A 22,527-nucleotide genomic window follows, 5' to 3' on the forward strand; every position below is an offset into this window, starting at 1 on the left:
GCTGCTCATATTTTCCTATCCCACGAAAATCTTTACTTTCCTGAGAATGTAACAATCTTCCACTAATAGCGGCTCTATTATCTTCCACAATATATTTCTTGATTATGACAAGCAATATATTTAATTATTTTCCATTATTTTCTCTGCAATATTTTTAGCAATTGCTGAATTTATAAATATAACGTTTCACACGGGATTTTTTCTCACCTGTATATATTGCCTGTTGCTTTCGACAAAGATATCTATGCGCTGGCACGGTACGGTATATACCTAGTGCTCATAATTCATAATTCTATACAGACTGTTTTAGTATATATATATATATAATATATATATACATATAGTTTGAATGCGCTTCGTGTACTGTGGTCACGCTTTCATTGTCACAAATATTGTATTTCCAAAATAAAAGGACCCCAAAATTTAAAAAGAAACGTAAAATAGATATATGCTATTCCCTGCATATTGTATTTCCAAAATGTATTCCACACAAAATAGAGAACGAAAAAGCCAATACCCATTTCACCAGAACTTTCATCTCTCACTTTCCTGGCAATTTAACGCACTTAGTGAACAAGTTTAAATCCTAAACCCATAACTAAACAATCACAAAAAATAAACGAAAGCAAAAGGGGTTTCAGAATCTTTTCTGAAAGATCCTTCTCATATTTTTTCCTCTCCGGCAGGAAAAAATAAAAATTTATATTTACAAAAGATATCGGACCAACCGCTATGAGTTTTTTTTAATGGATTAAGAGAGAAAAAAAAATACTAACCAAAAATACACTAAATTGCTTTCGGGAGAGCGAGTGAGTGTTTATGGTCGTCGTGAAATTACTGGTTTGTACTCGTTGACCGCGCTCTTGATGGGGATATTTTCAGTGTGTTTGGTGTGATCAGGATAAGAGGGTACAAGGTAATCAAAATATTATTTGCTCAAAACTTTTGACAGAAAAAAACTGGGAATAAGAAGACGAGCAAGATTGTGTGTTTGCAGGCTTTTTGATCGAAATGGGAAACGGGGAGAGTTATTATACGCAGAATATTACTTCCAAAACGGGAAACCTTATATTTTCTTAATTATTATTTGATTAGTCGGTCATTACGGATCCACAAAAAGTTCTAGAACAGTTGTAGAAGCTTTTTTGGGAATTCGACAATGGAATTGTACCGTTGTAGAAGCTTCTACAACGCTTAGATATCCGTTGTAGAATCCAAGCTTCTACAACGGATTTTAAGCGTTGTAGAAGCCGTGAAGCTTCTACAACGGATGTCTAAGCGTTGTAAAAACTTCTACAACGCTGGATTCTACAACGCTTATTAAGTGTTGTAGAATCATTTTACAACTGTTTTTAAGCGTTGTAGGATCTCAGTTTTGTAGTAGTGTCTCTGCATTGAAAGATGAAATCACAAAAAATAATGATTCATTGTTATACTGATATATAGTAATTTCGTTTTCGAAGATGCTATATAACAGTATAGTTAATGTAGTGTGCAAATAGAAAAAAAAAAATAATAAAAAAAAAAAAAATACATGAATGTGTGTTGTGCGCGCGCGCAGAGCTTAGCCGGGGTTTTTTAATTGGTTTTCTGAATATGGCTATTTTTTGTTAATCAACTGTTATTTTTGTGGCTCCACGTGACTAGTGTTACAGTGTCATATTTTGTTTCATGAAAAAAAATGGGAAAATGGCTTCAATTAATAGAAATTTTAATATTTTTGACCAAAATAAGTCAAATTATGGTTTTGAACACTTCTATTAATAACTGTAGATCTATATATCTACAATTATTGTTATTTGTAGACTTATAACTCTACTGTTTATGATAATTGTATATTTTCATGTCTACGAAGTGTCCAAAAATATTATTTGGTTTATTTTGTTTCAAAGTATTAAAGTTGCTACTAATTTAGATCATTTTTCAAAAAATGACACACTTATTTAAAAATGAGAATAAAGGCCTGAGAGTAGCGATCTGGGCCTACAATGTCAAAGCCTGGGCCTAAAGACAAAAATCACAAGTCAGGCCACGACTCAAGAAGTGTCAAGTGTCTGGCGTCACGCCTCCACTCAAACGCACGCCAAGTATGGTTAATCTGTGATTGAACATATCAAAATATATAATAACTAATCTTGTTTTAATTGGTAGCTAGAATCGGCATAAATGATCTAGGGTAGGGATGTAAATAACTGTAGCTTTTTTGTGCAATCTTGTGAATTATTGTGCTTATAAATTTTGATTATTGAATAAATGACAGCTTTGTTTCTGTAATATGGCAGTTGTATATGACTTCACCCCTCAATATTAAAATTTGTGTCCTTCCGTCAAAATTTTGGTTAAACCCTATGTTAAATATGCACACGTTGGTCACTTAATTTTGAAAATTATTGAAATTATCAAATGCCCACACCCCTTGTGTATCCTATTAAAGTTTAAAAAATATTTAATTTGTTTTATTATGAATCTCTCTCTCTCTCTCTCTCTCTCTCTCTCTCTCTCTCTCTCTACATGGACAAGAACAGTACTTTTCTCCGCTGATCGGAGAGAGGTCTTTTGAGTACTCATCATTGTATAGATATAATATTCAAGTGATGAGACTCTATATAGTTTTCTTGTGACTTTTCATTAGCTAATCAAATACTTGTTCCATGCTAGTCTAATGGCAATAAAGTCCTGATTACTGTGTGGTGAAGTGGATGAGAACTCTAATGGCAAATTAGAACAATCTAAAGCCGTCAATAAAGTCCTGATTTCTGAGTGGTGAACTGGATGAGAACTCTAATGGCAAATTAGAACAATCTAGCTAAAGCAGTCTCTTAAAAATTTTGATATTAAAAAAAGTTTATACATCTGTGAATTGGTGATCTATATTTGGATCACCACTATTGAAATAAAATGCAAATATAAAGAATTCATCAAATTATAAATCATGATTGGAATGAAATCTATAAATATTGATGTAAAATGCATCATCGTTGGAGATGCGCCAACGATGGTCTAATTGATGTAAGTTTATACAGATTTAAATAAATAAATAAAAACTTAATATTTATAGTTTGAAACTTACTTTTCTTTTTCTTTTTTTGGGTAGAGATCCGGAAAAGCATCAAGTGACTCCAAGATGGTCAAGAACATGAAGGGTCAATTTTACGTTGCATATGTGGAAGCAATAAACATAAAAATCCAAATACATAGATGAGTAGAATGAAAAGTTGGTTTAAAAAAAATGAAAACAACTTGAGAACCCAATGTAAGACATAAGGAACACTCAAACTTCTTCAACCTCTCTGACTAATTGACAATTGTTCTTTGGTCGTTTTAGTTAGTGACTTAGTGTTAGTAATTAAAAAAATATATTTATAAAATCAAATGGCTCTAAATCTACTTACTCTCACTAAAAGACCCAAAAAAACGTTTTGTCACTCTCCTCAATCGCTACGTGGCACATTCTAAGTTCTTTTTAGTGGACTGAAACCGTTAATGCATAAATATGAGAAACTTATCTGTTACTTTTTTTGTTGAACTAATTATCTACTATTATCTCATTTCATAACACAACATACATGAAGAAATAAAAGAAATAGAATTCTCAATGATCAACCTCGGAACTAGTTTGGTATAAAAGGGGAAAAAAACTATATGTTTCGAACAAGCCCCGTGTCACAATATGATTAAATGAACATTAAAGGACGTTTTAAGGCGCGCTCTCTCTCTCTCTCCACGAGCCACGAGCCCACAACATACAAGACGTTTGAGTATCCAAATTCCCATCTTCTCATGTCTCGAACAGTTGAACTCGAAGGAGTGAATAGTTTATCGTTAGAGAAACCCATTTAGTCAAAGAGTGAGGAAACACTTTCATTTTTTTTATTGAGGTACTGTTCGAATCTGGTTTGAAATTTGAATATATGATACTAGTATACAGAGGCATTAGTGCTAGCTATGATAGGACCTCTCTCGCGGACACGTGCTAATACGTGTCACACATATTGATCGAAAAAGCTGAAATATGGGCATTGCGTGTTTTACTCTCTATGACTCACTCACTCTCTCCCACGATGAATAAGACGTTTGGGTTTTCCCAATATCTCACTCTCTCACACATTGAAAAGCTGAATAGTTTCTGTCGTTCTCATAGCTTCTCTCTAAACAATTTCTCGAGTTCTGATCTCTGAAGGTAAATTCGATATGCCGGTTTACCGTATTTCAGAGTCGTCATTTAATTAAAGGATAATATGTACGTGCTAGCTAGTACTTTGATCAGTCAGGAGAAAGTATTTGGTGGTTAGATTATAAGTAATTGAAAACCCTAGCGTCTTTTAATTTTACATTATATTGCTTAAGCTTCCTAGGTTTCTAATTAAATATGGAGAAACAAGCACTCGAGGAGTTACAGAGATTGTGCTATCTATCAAAAGAAAATGCTCGGCTTCATAAGGCATTTTATGAAGGTAATTGGCTTAGTTAATGTAGTACTAGTTTATATAGCCACAACTACTTTAGTTTCTATGATATATTTTATATATAATATTATAGTTTAGGATTGTTCATTACATATTTTGTAAATGTTTCTTTTTTTATATATATAGAAAAGAAGAAGGCACTTGAAATCGGCTCGGAAAATGCAACGCTGAAAAAACGGATTGATGATATAGAGATCGAACTGAAAAAAAGGGTCAGGTCTTTGTCTTTTTATTTAAAAAATAAATATAATTATCTTCAATTACTAGCTGATTAGTAGTTTATAGCCTCTATATTGTCTCTTTAAGATTTATTTAGCAAAACATATTTGTTTATGAAAAGAATGCAAAGGTGGCCGAGAATGACACTGAAGATGATCAGCCATCTAATGCCGTCGTGGCAAAACTGCAAAAGTATACCACTGAGAGGAACGAAATTCACAAACTGCTAATTGATGTAAGTTTTTTTTTTGTCAAATTACTTGTGAATGCATGAAATATGGCTTAATACGTAAACATGGATTTGTTGTATGATCTTTTTGTTTTACATAGCATTTGGAAGAAGTATCAAGTCAATCCATAGGGGTGAAGCGAATGGGTGAACTTGAATGCGACACGTTTGTGGAAGCAATGAAGAAGAAATGTGTGAGGGATATGCATTTTAAAGCTGTTGAGAAATGTTCTTTGTGGAACAAACATATTAGAGATCCACTATGGCATCCTTTCATAGTCGAAAAGGCTCATGGCAAGCTTAGGGTACATGATTTTTTTTATTATTATTATTAAAGTCTATAATTGGACTCACCTTATTAATATTGAATCTTTTCTTGTCCATATCCGTACTACCCGCTGGAAACTACTTGGATATTATAAAAGTATTATTAGTTTTTTTATTCGTGTAAAATATTTCTTCAAATCTCATATTTTAAAATCAAATTTTCTGATTCATTAGTGATTTTGTCATTATCAGTTACTCAAACTCTGTCCAGAGTGTTTATTATCATAATTTAAAAATGGAAGGAAAACAGTGTGCAATGATTTTCTTCGTACCATGAAAACTTGCTTATGTAATTGGATTTTTGTGTAATTTATCAAATTGATCAAATTGATTCAAGTTATTAATCTAGAGTTAAAAAATATATAGTCACTCTAAAATAATTGTATTGTTTCAAGATACATGAATTTATTAATTGATGTTCTTTGAAGCGGATATAGAGACTAGTGTGAACTGCTATAAGTATATGTTCAACTATATAAAGAGTGTTGGTCCTATTATTTCTTGAAGCCCATTAGTGGGCTTTGTACGTGGAAAATAATGTGGCCCAAGTGTATTATCTATTAGGGTTTAATAATAATAAGATAATTCCTATTGGTTAATTAATTTAAAGGTAAATTCTTATTATACCCTGGTGGCGGGTCTATATAAAGAGAAACCCTAAGGATTGGTCCTCCCTCAACCTATTATGTAGTTTTCCTCTGCCATCAAAAGAAAACTCTAAAGTCTAAAGAGGTCAAGAGAGAGAAACCAATTCCGGTGATCATCCGCTGCCGTCACCGTCACTCTCGTCATGGATCGAGGTAGGTTTTTCTCAATCCCTAATGTTCTGTGAAAATCATTTAGTATTTAGTTTTAAGATCTTGGTTAATTAGGATTGTTTAAATTATGCTTACATGTGGTATCAGAGCCTTGATTTTGAATTAGTGATTTTCCACTAACGATTATGTGATATGCCTGAATAATTGAATTCGTTCGGTTTTATTATGGGTTCTTTGTTTAATCAAATAGCTTTTGGTTTGGCTGCGATTATAATTCATTGTTTGCGATTGACATATAATCGGTATTTTTTTTATGTCAATGCGTGAATATTTTAGCGTATATCTTATACAGTTTTGATTATCTTTGATTATTTTAAATCGTTTGAAGCTGAGATTATTGTTTTTGCGCATTGATTTTATTATTGTTGCTTTTCACCGATTAATTTTACTGAATGGTTGCCATTGAAATACAATTTCTTTTAGTGCAAAGATTAATCGCACATGTACAGCTTTCCATATTCATCATTGTTTGCTGTATATTCACGTGTAATCTGAAGTAATGTTTGCTTGATTTGCATGTTCTTATCCCATTGAAAGAATGGATTATGAGATACTAATTTTTTTTTGAAGTTTTCTTTTACTGATCCTGCTTTGATAATCAAGACTTTTGAGTATATGTTTGTGAATACTCGGCAAGTATTTTATATTTAGTAATTTACGAAATTAAAGTCAGAAACCCTTTTGGTTTGATTACCACGATTTGGTACACTAAAATCAGAATATTTATGAATATATGTAAATCATAATATCTAGTCCTTAAGTTCTGTGATATTATCATATCGTATAATATTTTATCTATTTTATTTTGAATTTTTGATATTTATACATTATGTTCAATTTGTTAGTCACCAAAGTGGCCGAATTAGAAAAGTTTTAGATATCAAATAAATTCAATTACTCATGTTTATGTGATGCTTATAAATCGAATGACATTATGATATATTGAAGTTCATGGTTATAAAACCTCATTCGTTTTATAATTCATGAACATTATCGTGGTAAATTGATATGCTTGGTTAGATATGTTTAGTATATCCAAAGATTGTAATATATCTAATTGAAGCATGTCAAATACCTATTATGCGAAAAATTTATTTTTTAGCATCATTTATATGTGTACCTTATTGTATATATTGTTGTTCTGCCCAAAGGTGACTTCAATGTGTACCTTATGTTTATTTTACGTATTATGAATCTGTGTAATGGATTAGGTTTATTACTCAAAGCATTAATGTGTGAGCATATATTATTTATTTTGCGGCATCTTTTCCTGTTCTCTTCAGTCGCAAGCCACGTCTGTTATTAAGTTCAATGGTCTTAATTTCTCTGAATGGTCTGAACAAGTTCAGTTTCACCTCGGTGTTCTGGATCTTGATTCGGTACTCTTAAGTGAGAAACCTGCTGCTCTAACTGACGCTAGCAGCGCTGACCAAAGATCATTCCATAAAGCTTGGGAAAGATCTAACAGACTAAGCCTAATGTTTATGCGAATGACTGTAGAAGACAACATCAAGTCCACGTTTAAGAAAATTGAAAATGCTAAGGAATTTATTAAGTTTGTGGAAGAAAGCTCTCAGTCCGACTCGGCTAATAAGTCACGGGCTGGGGAACTAATGGGTAGGTTAACCACCATGAAGTTTGATGGTTCTCGTACCATGCATGAGCATGTTGTCGAAATGAAGAACATTGCAGCAAGACTGAAGACCATGGGAATGAAAGTGAATGATAATTTCCTAGTAACATTCATCCTCAATTCCTTATCTCCTGAGTATGGCACATTTCACGTGCATTACAACACTCTGAAGGGTAAATGAAATGTGCATGAATTACAAAGTATGCTCATTCAAGAGGAAGCTAGGCTTAAGAAATCGGGAAATCATTCTGCCAATCTCGTTGGTCATAAAGGAGCTAGAAAGAAACCATGGAAGACTGGAAAGGGCAAGCAAGGACTATCAAAGCTTAATGAGTCATCTGTCCAAATCCACAAGAAGGAACTAAGCAAAGATGTGTGCCGGTTCTGTTAAAAGACTGGGTACTGGCAGAAAGATTGCCCAAAACGTAAGGCATGGTTCGAAAGAAAGGGTAAGCCTAGTGCTTTTGTATGTTTCGAATCAAATTTTGCTGAAGTTCCTTATAATACTTGGTGGCTTGATTATGGTTGTACCACTCATGTTTCAAATACGATGCGGGGATTTCTTACGACCCAAACCATAAGCCAAAAAATGAAAAATTCATCCTCATGGGAAACAGAGCCAAAGTCCAAGTTGAAGCCATTGGAACCTATCGTTTAGTCCTAGACACTGGGCATCATTTAGACCTTTTTCAAACCTTTTATGTTCCTTCTGTTTCTCGCAATTTGGTTTCTATATCTAAACTCGATAAAGCCGGGTACTCTTTTAATTTTGGGAATGGATGTTTCAGTTTATTCAAACAAAATCTTTTCTTGGGTTCTGGTATTCTTTGTGATGGTTTGTACAAACTAAAGCTTGATACCCTTTTTGCTGAAACTCTTTTAACCATGCATCATAATGTTGGTACTAAACGTGGTTTATCTAATGAATCGTCTGCTTACTTGTGGCATAAACGTTTGGGTCATATATCCAAAGAAAGAATCGAAAGGTTGGTAAAGAATGATATCCTACCTAATTTGGATTTTACCGATCTTGGAGTTTGTGTTGAGTGCATTAAGGGAAAGCACACACGACAGACACTTACAAAAGCAGCCACAAGAAGCTCACAGCTCATTGAAATTATACATACCGATATATGTGGGCCATTTGACGTTCCATCACTTGGTGGAGAAAGGTATTTCACCACTTTTATCGACGACTTTTTCACGTTATGGATATGTCTATTTGTTGAAAGACAATTAGATAGAAAGGTGAAAATTGTCAGGTCTGACAGGGGTGGTGAATACTATGGAAGATATGATAAAAGTGGACAGTGCCCTGGTCCATTTGCTAAGTTCCTAGAAAGCCGTGGTATTTGTGCTCAATACACTATGCCAGGAACACCACAACAAAATGGTGTAGCAGAAAAGCGTAATCGTACTTTAATGGATATGGTTAGGAGTATGTTAAGCAATTCTTCTTTACTCAAATCTTTGTGGATGCATGCTTTAAAGACCGCTGTATATTTATTGAACAGAGTTCCCAATAAGGCAGTTCCTAAGACACCTTTTGAACTGTGGACGGGAAGAAAACCTAGTTTAAGGCACCTGCATGTTTTTGGTTGCCCAGCGGAAGTAAGAATTTATAATCCACATGAAGGGAAACTGGACTCAAGAACAATCAGTGGTTTCTTCATTGGTTATCCAGAAAAATCTAAAGGGTATCGATTCTATTGTCCTAACCATAGTACGAGAATTGTTGAAACTGGTAATGCTAGGTTCATCGAAAATGGTGAAGTCAGTGGGAGTTTGGAACCACGTAATGTGGAAATCCAAGAAGTTAGAGTGCAAGTACCTTTGCCTCTACCTTCTTCTCAAGTTGTTGTTCCTGTTCATGTTGACCATGATAATGATTTGCAAGAACAACAAATTAACGACCAAGCACCATTGAATGATGTCGTACCAAATGAACCTATCATAGATGAACCACAAGAAGTCGCATTAAGAAGATCTGTAAGAGAACGAAGATCCGCTATTTCTGATGATTATGTGGTTTATCTACAAGAGTCGGAATACGACAAGAGTCGGAATACGACTTAGGAATTGATAATGATCCAGTTTCGTTTCACAAGCCATAGAAAGTGAGAATTCTATTAAGTGGTTAGACGCCATGAAAGAAGAGCTAAAATCAATGGATCACAACGAAGTTTGAGACCTTGTTGAATTGCCTAAAGGTTGTAAAAGAGTAGGGTGCAAGTGGGTCTTCAAGACCAAGCTCGACTCAAATGGCAATATCGAAAGACACAAGGCTCGACTCGTTGCCAAAGGTTTTACTCAGAAAGATGGTGTTGATTACAAAGAGACTTTTCACCTGTCTCTAAAAAGGACTTTCTGAGGATTGTTATGGCTATGGTAGCTCATTATGATTTAGAGCTCCATCAAATGGATGTGAAAAATGCTTTTCTGAATGGGAATTTAGATGAAGAATTGTTCATTGATCAGCCTGAAGGTTTTGTGGTTGACGGAAAGGAACATATGGTATGTAAATTGAAGAAGTCAATATACGGACTTAAACAAGCTTACCGACAATGGTATCTCAAGTTCAACGATACTGTCACATCTTTTGGATTTAAAGAAAACATCGTTGACCGATGTATATATCTGAAGATCAGTGGGAGTAAGTTTATAATTTTGGTTTTGTATGTTGACGACATCTTGCTTGCAATGAATGATCTTGGTTTATTACGTCAAACCAAGGAGTTTCTCTCTAAGAACTTTGAAATGAAAGATATGGGTGAGGCATCCTATGTGATCGGAATAGAGATATCTCGTGATAGATCACAAGGATGGTTGGGATTGTCTCAGAAAGCATACATTAATAAAGTTATTGAGAGATTCAAAATGGACAAATGCTCTGCAGGTGCTGTTCTAATTCAGAAGGGAGATAAATTTATTCTCAATCAATGTCCAAAGAATGAATTGGAATGCAAACAAATGGAACAAATTCCTTATGCATCTATTGGTGGAAGCTTGATGTACGCACAGACTTGTACCAGACCAGACATCAATTTTTGTTGTCGGAATGCTGGGCAGGTATCAAAGTAATCCAGGAATAGATGATTGGAAAGCTGCAAAGAAAGTACTGAGGTGTCTGCAAGGAACGAAAGACCGTATGCTCACTTATAAAAGATCCGATCACCTCGAGGTGATTGGATATTCAGATTCAGATTTTTCTGGATATGTGGATTACAGAAACCCCACTTTTGGCTATTTGTTCTTTTAACCAGATTAGTGATTTCATGTAAGTGTGAAGCAGTTTGTCATTGCTGCATCCACTATTGAAGCTGAATTCGTAATATGCTTTGAGGCTACGACTTATGGTTTATGGCTGCGGAACTTTATTTCAGGACTTGGAATTGTCGACATTATCGCCAAGCCGCTGAAAATTTATTGTGATAATTCCGCAGCAGTCTTCTTTTATAAGAAAGACAAGTATTCGAAAGGTGCTAAGCTTATAGAATTGGAATACTCTGTCGTTAAAGAAGAAATTCGGAAACAAAAAAAAATGTGTCAATCAATCACATTAGCACAAAGTTTATGGTTGCAGATCCATTAACGAAAGGATTGCCCCAAAAGGTATTTACTGATCATGTTGAAAGAATGGGGATCCTTGGATGTCATCATTGACGTAATGTATGTTTTATGTGATTGACACTTTGAGCTCGTTTATTTTGTTTTTGATATGAAGTAATGAATCTTGTTTTCTATTATGATTAGTATATACATGAATGCATTATATGATCAAGATTCGGACCATAATGAATACCTTATTATGTGTCTTATTAATTGTGAATCTAGTATTGTGATACATAGAAGGGACTATGTCGACAAGTTGACGTACGACCGCTATGATCCTTATTAGTTCTCATGGTTGATAATGACTTTATGATGTAACCGATATTATGATGGATTTATCTTATACTATGCGCACTTATGTTTTATTATTAAGCTACATGGTATGTAATGACACATGGGCCAAGTGGGAGAATGTTGGTCCTATTATTTCTTGAAGCCCATTAGTGGGCTTTGTATGTGGAAAATAATGTGGCCCAAGTGTATTACCTATTAGGGTTTAATAATAATAAGATAATTCCTATTGGTTAATTAATTTAAAGGTAAATTCCTATTATACCCTGATGGCGGGTCTATATAAAGAGAAACCCTAGGGATTGGTCCTCTCTCAACCTATTACGTAGTTTTCCTCTGTCATCAAAAGAAAGCTCTAAAGTCTAAAGAGGTCAAGAGAGAGAAACCAATTCCGGTGATCATCCGCTGCCGTCACCGTCACTCTCGTCATGGATCGAGGTAGGTTTTTCTCAATCCCTAATGTTATGTGAAAATCATTTAGTTTTAAGATCTTGGTTAATTAGGATTGTTTAAATTATGCTTACAAATAGTACTAATAATTCTATGTATTTGATAAATTGTTGTGAAAATATCTTAGGTAATAATTGACAGCAAAGACGAGAAGCTAAACGAGCTTAGGGATGAAATGGGAGAAGAAGTGTACAAGGCTGTTACAACTGCGCTGATTGAGATAAATGAACACAATCCAAGTGGTGGTTATGCTGTTCCTGAGCTTTGGAATTTCAAGGAATCAAGGAAAGCAACTATAAAGGAAACTCTCGAGTTTATCCTCCAAGATTGGCGTCCCAAGAAAAGATCAAGGTACAGAAACTATTTGTGACACATGTTTGAGTTTCTTGATTTTGATTATTCATTTTTAGAGATGGTTTGAATTTTGTTGAATTGATTATATAGGGGAAATAACCTAAAGAAAGGATGAGGATGAATCGTTTTGGAGAAGAGATCGAAGAGCTTCGTTAAGTATGAAACGGAAATGACTTGTCTCTGATCTCTGTTTTGTTGCTTTTTTTTTGCTGGAGGCTTAGTATATAATACGTGATAAGAAGATATTGCTGTTTTGTATATCAGTGCCGTGGATCGAACTTCATGTAGCCTGTTTCATTTATATATTCTAGTTTTATATATGTGTTTTGAAGCAAAAGTAGTATTCTAATCATCGTGTACCTGAAGTCCTGAACTATGAACTCATGAATATATATATATATATATATATATATATATATATATATGTAAGGTGTTTGAATGATATTTTGACCGTTACTCTTATAGAAGAGAGATGTTCTTATGATTTTCTACTTTTGAAACAAGTCACTTCTATGTGTAGAGGAGAAATTCCATAAGTACCTCTTTTGAATATGGTAATTTCCTGAATGCCTCGAGTTTTATAACATTCTATAATTACCTCATATGTGTTAATTTTCAAATAAGTTTTTGCCCATTTTGAAGGAAACTGTAAACATAAAACATCAAAGATAAAACAACTGGAGATATCCGAAGAGAGAATGCTGACTGCATCAATTCCAATCCTAGATAAAAAAAAAAATAATAAAAAAAGGAAAGAAAATAAAACAATAATACTATAAAGAAAATAAATATTATAAAAAAATAAGGAGTTTGTAAGGTGGTTCTTCAAATAATTATTACATGTAAAGCTTTCACCGTAGAGACCAGTCCATCTCTAATCTCATTTATTCACAACTTGTTGGGCTCAAATCCCGAAGAATATAGGGAAAAGATTACAAATAGTAACAATTTTTGATACTTTGGACCAAAATAAATCAAACTATATTTTTGAACACTTCTATTAATAATTGTAGACATGAAAGTATAGAGTTATCATAAATTGTAAATATATAAGTCTATAAATAACAATTGTCGATATATAGGTCTATCGTTACTAGTAGAAGAGTTCAAAAATATAATTTAGTTTATTTTGGTTCAAAATATCAAGTTGCTACTAGTTGATATAATTTTCCAACAATACAAGGCATTTGGCCCATTTTTTTAGGTTCTAATTGTTTATGTTGGTTTGGGAACATCACTTGCCCAAAAAAATGGCGCCCATATTTTGTGAAGTCTCGAAGGTGACACTTTTGAGCCATAAAATTCATCATGAGGGTTCTTTCTTGGAACTCAAGCCACCCATGCACGTCTCACATATTCCGAAACAGCTAGTTTCCATAGCTGGTGGCCCAAGTATTTTGGATTCCCTTGTGTTTTCTAATATATGATCCTAAATTTTAGACATAAAAACGTGAAGTTACAAGCCAGAGCCAACAAGGGTTACATTGGTTTCTCAAGTTGTTTATGTTCTTAATCAGACACCACAAAAGAGACGAAGCTTCGCGACTGTGCCTTCATCAATCTCCAAGACGCTCATCTACCGTAGAAACCCGTTACTCTTCACTCCCTAATTTTGGCTCGTTAATTAACCACCAAGCCAATATGGTTATCCGAGCAACGAAAGAATTATCGGAATTATTTTATAAAATAAAGTAGCTCAGGTAAATTCTACGAGATAATTGAATACTCGGTGGTTACTCAATATTATAGGATTTGAAAAAGATACTAAATCATGAAAGCAACATTTCTGTGGAAGCAATGAAGCAGAATTGTCCGAAGGATCCGTAATATGAAGCCGTTGAGAAATGTTCGTTGTGGAACAAACGTATCAGAGATCCACATTGCTATCCTTTCAAACTCGTTGATGTCGATCGATGTCAAATTTCAGGTGTGACATCTATTTTAACTTAATCCTGAATATTGAATTGCTTTTTTGTTTTTCTAAATGGAAAATAATGATATATCGGTTCCAGCACTTAGAAGCTAGTATTGAAAAAACAGAGTTTATTATCCAGAAGGATTTTAATAGAGTTAAATATGTCTTAATTTAGCCTTAAAAAAAAATATGTCTTAATTTACATATTGTATTGCTTCAGAATAAATTAGTTTATTGATGTATTATGATAACCTAAACCGATAGACACTGATCACTGCTATATATACTATACAGGTCTGAGCTAATTTATTAGAAATTATACTATTTTTACTTCGTTTGCTATATATAGAAGTTTTCCTTGTTAAAAAAATTGGGAAATATCTTATTCCATGTTTTTGGTGTCACAGGAAATAATTGATGACAAATATTAGTGGTTAAATGATCTTTGGCGTCCCAAAAAACGATCAAGGTATACATAAAATATATTTGACACAAGTTTGAGTTTATTATTTTGATTTATTATTCTTATAGATGGTTTGAATTTTGTTGCAATGATTTATAGGGGTTGCGGAGAGAAATGATGAGGCATTAGGAAGAGGAGAAGAGGTTATTTGTGAGACGAAGATATTGATATTAAGGGTTTTTATGCGATTGCAATGGTTCAAACTTGAGTCATTTTTTAGTTTTGAACATTTTAACAAATCTTTTAAAGTAGGTCCTATTTAGTTTCATCATGAGATTCATCGCATGTTTGTGTTATAGTTCTGATTGCTCCTTCGAGTTCTATTTGGTATTTGAATTACCAAAAACAAAGGTTTTTTTTTCCTCTTTTTATAATACGACAAGGGAAAAAAAATATAGGGGCCGTTTGGTTTAGTTTTCTAAACTCGTTTTCTGTTTTTAAATTCTGTTTTCTGATTCTAATTTTTAAATTTAAAAAACAGATTTAGAATTACGTTTCAGAATATTTTAAATGTTGTTTGGTTATGTTTTCCATTCAATTGTATAGAGATAAAATAGAAAACAATTTTTCATTGTTTTCTGTTTTCTAAACAAATTTCAAAGAAAACAGAAACATGATTCTAAATCTGTTTTCTAAATTCATAACCAAACAGTTTTTCTAAAACTGTTTTCTAGAATTTAGAATCAGAAAACAGAAAACGGGAACAGAAAACATAACCAAACGGCCCCATAGTTTACTGGATACATTTGTTTTCTAAACCGTATTTACCACTGAATAATTTGATGTATTTTAGAGCAATTACAACCACACTAGTTAATCTTTCTCTTTTAAGTGTAATAGCTACGATGTAACAATTTTTTGGGCTACTCCTAAGGTATAGCTAAAAACTTACACTAGTTAATCTTCAATTGTGGCTAGCCACAAATAGCTAGTTAGCAACAAAAAATAATAATAATAAAAAAAAAATACACGGATTAAGTCACTTGAAACGGGTAAATTGCAATCTAACCAACGTTTCAGCTAAATTTCAAATATAACCAAAATTGATAATGTGGCTTTTAGTAATCATTTAGCAAATGACATGTTTATCTTTTGTTTAAAAGTCGGCTGAATATCACATGTAGCCAATGGTTTTTGACCGCCGCCAAAATCGCCTATTTATTTTCGTTTATTTATTACACGCTATATGAATTTATTCCATCATATTTTTATTTCCTGTTTTGTAGGTCAATTAGTTGTTATGATTTGATGGATTTGATTTTCGTTGACTTTCTCTATCAATGCACACGAATATATCTCCTTAATTAGGGAGTACTTATGTTTTATTTTTTAGAGATTTATAACTGACTAAGCCTATTCAAATTTAAGAATTTCATTTTGTCATACGTTTTAGATTTTTTTGATTTCTAGCCATTCTGCTTATGTGGCAAATTGTTTATACCATTTTTATCCTTATTAATTAGTTAATATATATAATGTATTTTCGAAATTAATAAAATCTAATTTATTATTCAAAATCCCTAATTATTAGGATCTCAGATATCTCTCTCACACACACACACTCTCTCTCTCTCTCTATTTTCTCGTTCACTCTCTCTCTATTTTCTCGTTCACTCTCTCTCTCTCTCTCTCTCTCTCTCTCTCTCTCTCTCGCTCTCGTCACATAATTTAGCCATGGACAAATGTCAAAAACATTAAAAAAAACGCAGTTAATAGTCGTTAATAACTGTTAATAGGTTTCTGCTTCAACTAATAGTCGGTAATAACTGTTAAATAGGTTTCTGGTAGAAACCTATTAACAGTTATTACCGACTATTAATTGCGATGCTGTTTTTTTCAGCTTTCGTTATGGCTAAAAATGTAACGAAGAGAGAGAGAGAGAGAGAGAGAGAGAGAGAGAGAGAGAGAGAGAGAGAGAGAGAGAGAGAGAGTATTTAGGTATAGATAAATTATTTTTATTTAATTTATTTTTGGCAAAGAATTAGGGAAAAAAAAATAAGGGTAATTATGTCTTATTACATCAAAGATTGGCTAATTATCAAATATTACTGAAACGTTGGCTATTTCACAATTTTAAATTTTAAAAAGGCTAGTAATTTAGAGCGCCCTATTTTTTATTTTGAATGTATGAAAAATATTTTATAATAGGCATAAAAAAATTATAATTATTAAAGTCCTAAAATTTGAAAAATGCATACTTTATATATATAAATTAATGAAAATTTATTGACGATTCACAAGTTATTTATTTTAATCATTATTTAATTTATTTCCTATATATATTAATTAATTATTTTCCTTTTAAATATTCAAATTTGAATGCAAATGTGTATTAAGCCTAATGACGTTGTTGACTTTCTTATTAGTAGGATTCAAACGTTGGCTAGTGTTTTATTTTTACTAATTTAAGGGAGAGTGAGCATACTAGCCTAATCAACCCACCAATATTAGGAGAATAGCCCAAGTTTGAATAAATTAAGTGAATAGCCCAATTAATACTTCACTACCTAAATTACCCTCATATATAAGAGCAAAACTCAATTTTCCAAAAACCTAAAACTAAACTCGTTATCATCTTCGTCCATTTCACGCCACCGATCCACTTCACGCCACCGATCCACTTCACGCCGCCGATCGCCGTCGATCTATTTCATGCTTCCGCGTTGTCGCTAATCGTCGTCCATCCTCGTTGCTGATCCCTAACGTCGCCGGCGAGATCCGTCATAGACGGCGTCGATTCCGTCGAGCTCCGGCGGCGGCGATGCTCGGAGAATCGACGGCTCAGATTGACTCGAAAATCGACGGGGGGAGTGGAATCGACGGCGGAGAGGAAATCGGCGGCGATGAATGAGATTGAGGAGAGACACTTTGTTAATTCGCAAATCGGTTAATTTAATTAACTTACTGGAGTGAGTTAGGTTAATTAATTAACTGATTCGTGAAGGATTCGAAATTCACAAAAAATTTACAAAAATCATAACTTAACTCAATTGATATTCAAAGTATTCAATTAATTACCCTAATTCCGAATTCAATCATTTAGTAAATTAACTTTACTCACACAAAAAATCAGAACCTAAATTAATATTCAACCAATAAGTTAATTAATTAACCTAACTCACACCAGTAGGTTAATTAAATTAACCTCTTCGCGAATTTACCAATGACGTTATGGTCCGAGCCGAAAATATGGGCTATTTGCTTAATAAAATGAAACTTGGGCTATTCCCTCAATAAAAATGACAAACTTGGCTAGTTACAACAAATTTCACCTAATTTAAACCACAAATGTATAATTTATAAATAAAAATTAACGAAAAAATTTAATGACGATTCACAAGTTACTTATTTTAATCAATATTTAATTTGTTTCCTATATCATATTCATTAATGATTTTCCTTTTAAATATTCAAATTTTAATCCAAGCTTGTACTGAGTTTGATGACATTGTTGACTTTCTTATTAGAAGGACTCAAACGTAGGCGCTATTGTTTTATTTGCCCAAAAAAAATCTTTGTCTTTCATCATCTCATCAAAGTAGCATAAATTTAAGTTAGCTAATACAGAATGTGCGGTTGGTCCAAAAATAACTCTTTAGCTTTTTTAACTGAAGTTTAATAAAGTTTAGTGGTTGGATTTTCTCAACATTACGAAGTTTTGGAACTTTCGGTCACTCTATAATTGTAGACTAGAAAAAATAGATACCCATGTTATGTCATTGGTGATTACTGTTTTCGAAATAGATCGACTTGTATAATTGGTATTCATTACCGTATGAATCTTGAATAGCCTCGGTTCATGAACCACAAAGTAATATAATTTTAATATTTGAAGGATAAAGAAAAAGATGCAACAAAGAACTAAGAAGTAACAACAACATAAGTTCACTCTATGTTTATGATGATACTTGTGTTTCTTAGAGTATAATTGAAATAATGGTTGTATAAATAAAATTTGTCTGAAAATGTTAACTGTATAAATGGCAATAGATTTGTAAAATCTTTAAGTGGGTGATGGGGAAAACTATTTTTTGCTTTGGGATTACGCGAGGATTTGTGCTTGTGGGCTAGGATTATATTCTGCGGTTTTGTATTCCATTTCCTTTGACTGCAAGGCTTAAATATGAAGATGTGTTTTTTTGGGTGGTTGGGAATTAACAAATTTTGAAGTCATGATGATTTATATTTTCGCTCTTTTTTTCTATAACAATTGATGTATATACACCATCAAGTGTAAAGATAAGCGTTCGTTTGATATGTTAAAAAAAACGAATGATCACTACTACAAATCAATATAAACAAACGAGAGCTTAATTACTATCAAGTATAAATAAATGCTTGCTAGACCATTATAAATCATTATAAACAAAGAAAAATGGGAAAATATCTGGAGTATCCCTCGTGTTTAATCAAAATGCGAGATTTATCCCCTCTATTTCTAGAAATATCGGATATATCCCTTCAGTTTAATATAAATGACATATACCTCCCCTAAAAAATGTCATATTACAAATATCACCATTTTTCGTTTATTTTTTACAAAAAAATAATTTAAACTCCCCAAAATACCCTTAGTAGAATAAATATTTATTTACTATTTTATTAAAAAAAAAATCAAAATCTCTCTTTATAAAAAAAAATCCTTAACTTTTTATAAAGAAATTTTTTAATTTAATTTTTTTTTGTATATAGAATAGAAAATAAAAAATATTTCATTAAGGGTATTTTGGGGAGTTCAAATTATTTTTTTGGTAAAAATTAAACGAAAAAGGGTGATATTTATAATATAACATTTTTTTAGGGGATGTATATGTCATTTATATTAAACTGAAGAGATATGTCCGATATTTCTAAAAATAGAGAGGATAAATCTCGCATTTCGATTAAACACGAGGGATACTCATGATATTTTCCCAAGAAAAATAGGCGATTTTTTTCAAAAGCATACACTTTTATAAATAATTACAAATCATGAAAACCAAACGAGAGGTTAATTATTATAACGTATAAACAAATGGTTGCTATAGACCATTATAAATCACTATAAAAGTATAAACAAAGAAAAATAGCCGATTTTTTAAAAATCGTACATTTTTATAAACCATTATAAATTATAAAATAAAAAACGGTTCGATTGGATTTTTGTGTTTTTGAGATAATAATGATCTATATTATGGAGATTTGAATTTCGAAATACAAACACACGGTAACGTGCTATCTTAATTTCTTTTAGTTAGTTTTTGTTCAACTTCTTCAAACTCTGACTAGTTGACAATTGTTCTTTGGTCGTTTTAGTTAGTATTATTAGTAATAATAAAAAAAAATAAAAAACTTAAAATGGCTTTTAATTTGGTATAGAGAAGGAAAATAAAAAATTATGTTTCGAACCAGCCACGTGTCACAATATGATTAGATGAACATTTAAGGACTCATGGCTCTCTCTCTCTCTCTCTCTCGAGCCACGAGCCCACAACATACAAGACGTTTGAGTGTCCGAATTCTCATGATCTCATCGGTCTCATTTCTTTCTGTAACCCATTTAGTCAAGACTCAAGACTAGAGTGAGGAAACACTTCCATTTTCTATTGAGGAACGGTTCGAATCTGATTTGAATATATGATACTAGTATACAGTTTTCATGGCATAAAGTCCATTCAGTGTTTGTTCTAAATAATGCGTATATTTAACTTTTGATTTTGGACTATGAACTTCGTCGCCTATGTTTTTGTTATCAATGCGTGCTTTTTTTCACAATTGTTCTTTTTATTTTCTCTCTTTTTGAGTGAATTGAAAACCCTAAGCTAAATATTTGTTCTTTTCTTCATCATTTTGGAGTACAAGAATTTATAATGCCTTTGTACGTATTGACCTTTGATCTTATAACAGGCTTCTACTTTAATATGGAAAGTCAATCCCTTGACGAGCTTCAAAGATTATGCTATCTTTCCAAAGAAATTTCTCTTCTTTATGAGGCTTATTATGAAGGTAATTATTTACTAACTATATATTAATTACTGGCGTTTATACTTCGTATAAAACTCAAATTAAACAAAGTCATGCTTTTATCCATGTTGCTATTATTTGTATAGAATCATTAGCACTGTTCGTGACATATTTCGTAAATGTTTTCAATAAACCAGAAAAGAAGAAGGCTCAAGTACTCGAACTCGAAAATGAGGAGCTGAAAAAACGGATCAAGGATTTTGATATTGAACTGAAAAAAAAGGTGAGACTGTATAGATATGAAATTCAAGTGATGAGACTTTGAATAGTTTTCTTGCGACTTTACGTCAGCTAATCAAGTACTTTTTCCGTGGATTTAAAAAAAAAAGGAAAAGGTGATCAAAGTACTGAGTGGTGAAGAAGTGGATGAGAACGCTAATGGCAGATTAGAACAATCTAAAGCCGTCTTGGCGAAACTGCAAAAGCACACAAATGGGCCGAACGAAACTCTCAACGTGCTAATTGACGTAAGTTTCGTTTGAATTAAGGATACAGATTTAAATAAACAAAACTTAACGCATAGTTTCGATGTGTGAAACATTTTCTTATTTCTTTTTTGGGTATATAGGGATCCAGAAAAGTATCAAGTGACTCCAAGATGGTCAAGAAAATGAAGCAACAAATTTACGTTGCATATGTGGCAATGAAGAATCTGTGTTTTAAAGCCGTTGAAAAGTGTTCCTCGTGGTGCAAAAATATTGGATATCAAATTGGCAACTTTTTCAACTCGTTGTGGTTTAAGGCAGCAGAGTTATGGTACATAATTAATTCTCCTCCGTTTAGTTATATTATCCAAAAAATTGATTGAAATTAATTTAATTAGTTTCTATTGATATAAACCCTTGTTTCAAAAGTCATTAAAGAGTAATTTTTTTCAAAAATTTAGCGATATAATCCACATAAACATAAGCGTTTGTGTTTTAGCCAACGTTTTGTAAATTTTTCGAAAATAACCAAAAACTGTTGTAAATATTTCGTAAATAACCATATTTACTAGAAATTTACTCTGCATTTTTTGTTATTTTTATAGCGTAACTAGATTTACGTGACTATTTACAAAAAATTAACGAAACATTGGTTATTTCAAAATTTCTAATGTTTGATATGGTTAAATAGCCACTGTACCCAATTTTTTTTTCAGGAAAACCAAATTTTATTCCCGGTGAAAAAAGGAATATTTTTTTTCAAAGAAAATATTATCAAAAGCCATTCTTCCTAAACTTTGAAACATCCATTTAAATATTTTTATACTAATGCCTCGTTTAATATTTTGTTTAATGTCCGGTTCTAATACTTCTATTCAATTTACTGAGCTTGTTAAGGTTGCAATTTTTTTTATAGATATTTAACAATTGTGAGTTTTTCCTTTTGCCTTTACTAAGCGATCTTTTTCAGCTTCTCATTTATTTAAACAACTTTTCATTTTATTCATCTATGTATTTTAATTCATATGTTTATACGTATGCATTATTATGAATTCGAAGAAAATTATAGACTTACAATCAAGCTCTCTGATGTAACTGCTTTGTAATCGATTAGCTAGGTTAAGTTTCTTTCAATGAAGCTACTTGGAAACTATGATATAACTTCATTTACTTTTTAAATGTAATCTTCACCTTGTGAAAAAAAAAAAAAAAATTGTTAATTCATGTTGCTGATAAATTGTGCGGTGAATATATCTAGGAATTCATCAACAGGGAATAGATTGATGAAGCTGACACAGTAGCAACATAGATACGATCCAAGT

General features: G+C 32.4%; 1 protein-coding gene and 1 pseudogene across 1 annotated transcript; both read left to right on the plus strand.

The window, feature by feature from the left end:
* Positions 1-4,051: 4,051 nt before the first annotated feature.
* LOC149379605 (protein INVOLVED IN DE NOVO 2-like) lies at positions 4,052-12,661 on the plus strand. Its single transcript, XM_089604257.1, has 7 exons — positions 4,052-4,180; positions 4,356-4,454; positions 4,593-4,678; positions 4,807-4,920; positions 5,016-5,219; positions 12,173-12,396; positions 12,490-12,661. The coding sequence occupies exons 2-7, from the start codon at positions 4,370-4,372 to the stop codon at positions 12,512-12,514; spliced, it is 738 nt and encodes a 245-aa protein (XP_089460383.1). The 5' UTR covers positions 4,052-4,180; positions 4,356-4,369; the 3' UTR covers positions 12,515-12,661.
* On the plus strand, positions 7,043-9,768 carry LOC149379606 (uncharacterized; annotated as a pseudogene).
* Positions 12,662-22,527: the final 9,866 nt, after the last annotated feature.

This window comes from Urtica dioica, chromosome 12, assembly GCF_054948205.1.
Source record: "Urtica dioica subsp. dioica isolate 48M chromosome 12, U.dioica_male_clone48M_v1_H2, whole genome shotgun sequence".
Classification (NCBI taxonomy): domain Eukaryota; kingdom Viridiplantae; phylum Streptophyta; class Magnoliopsida; order Rosales; family Urticaceae; genus Urtica; species Urtica dioica.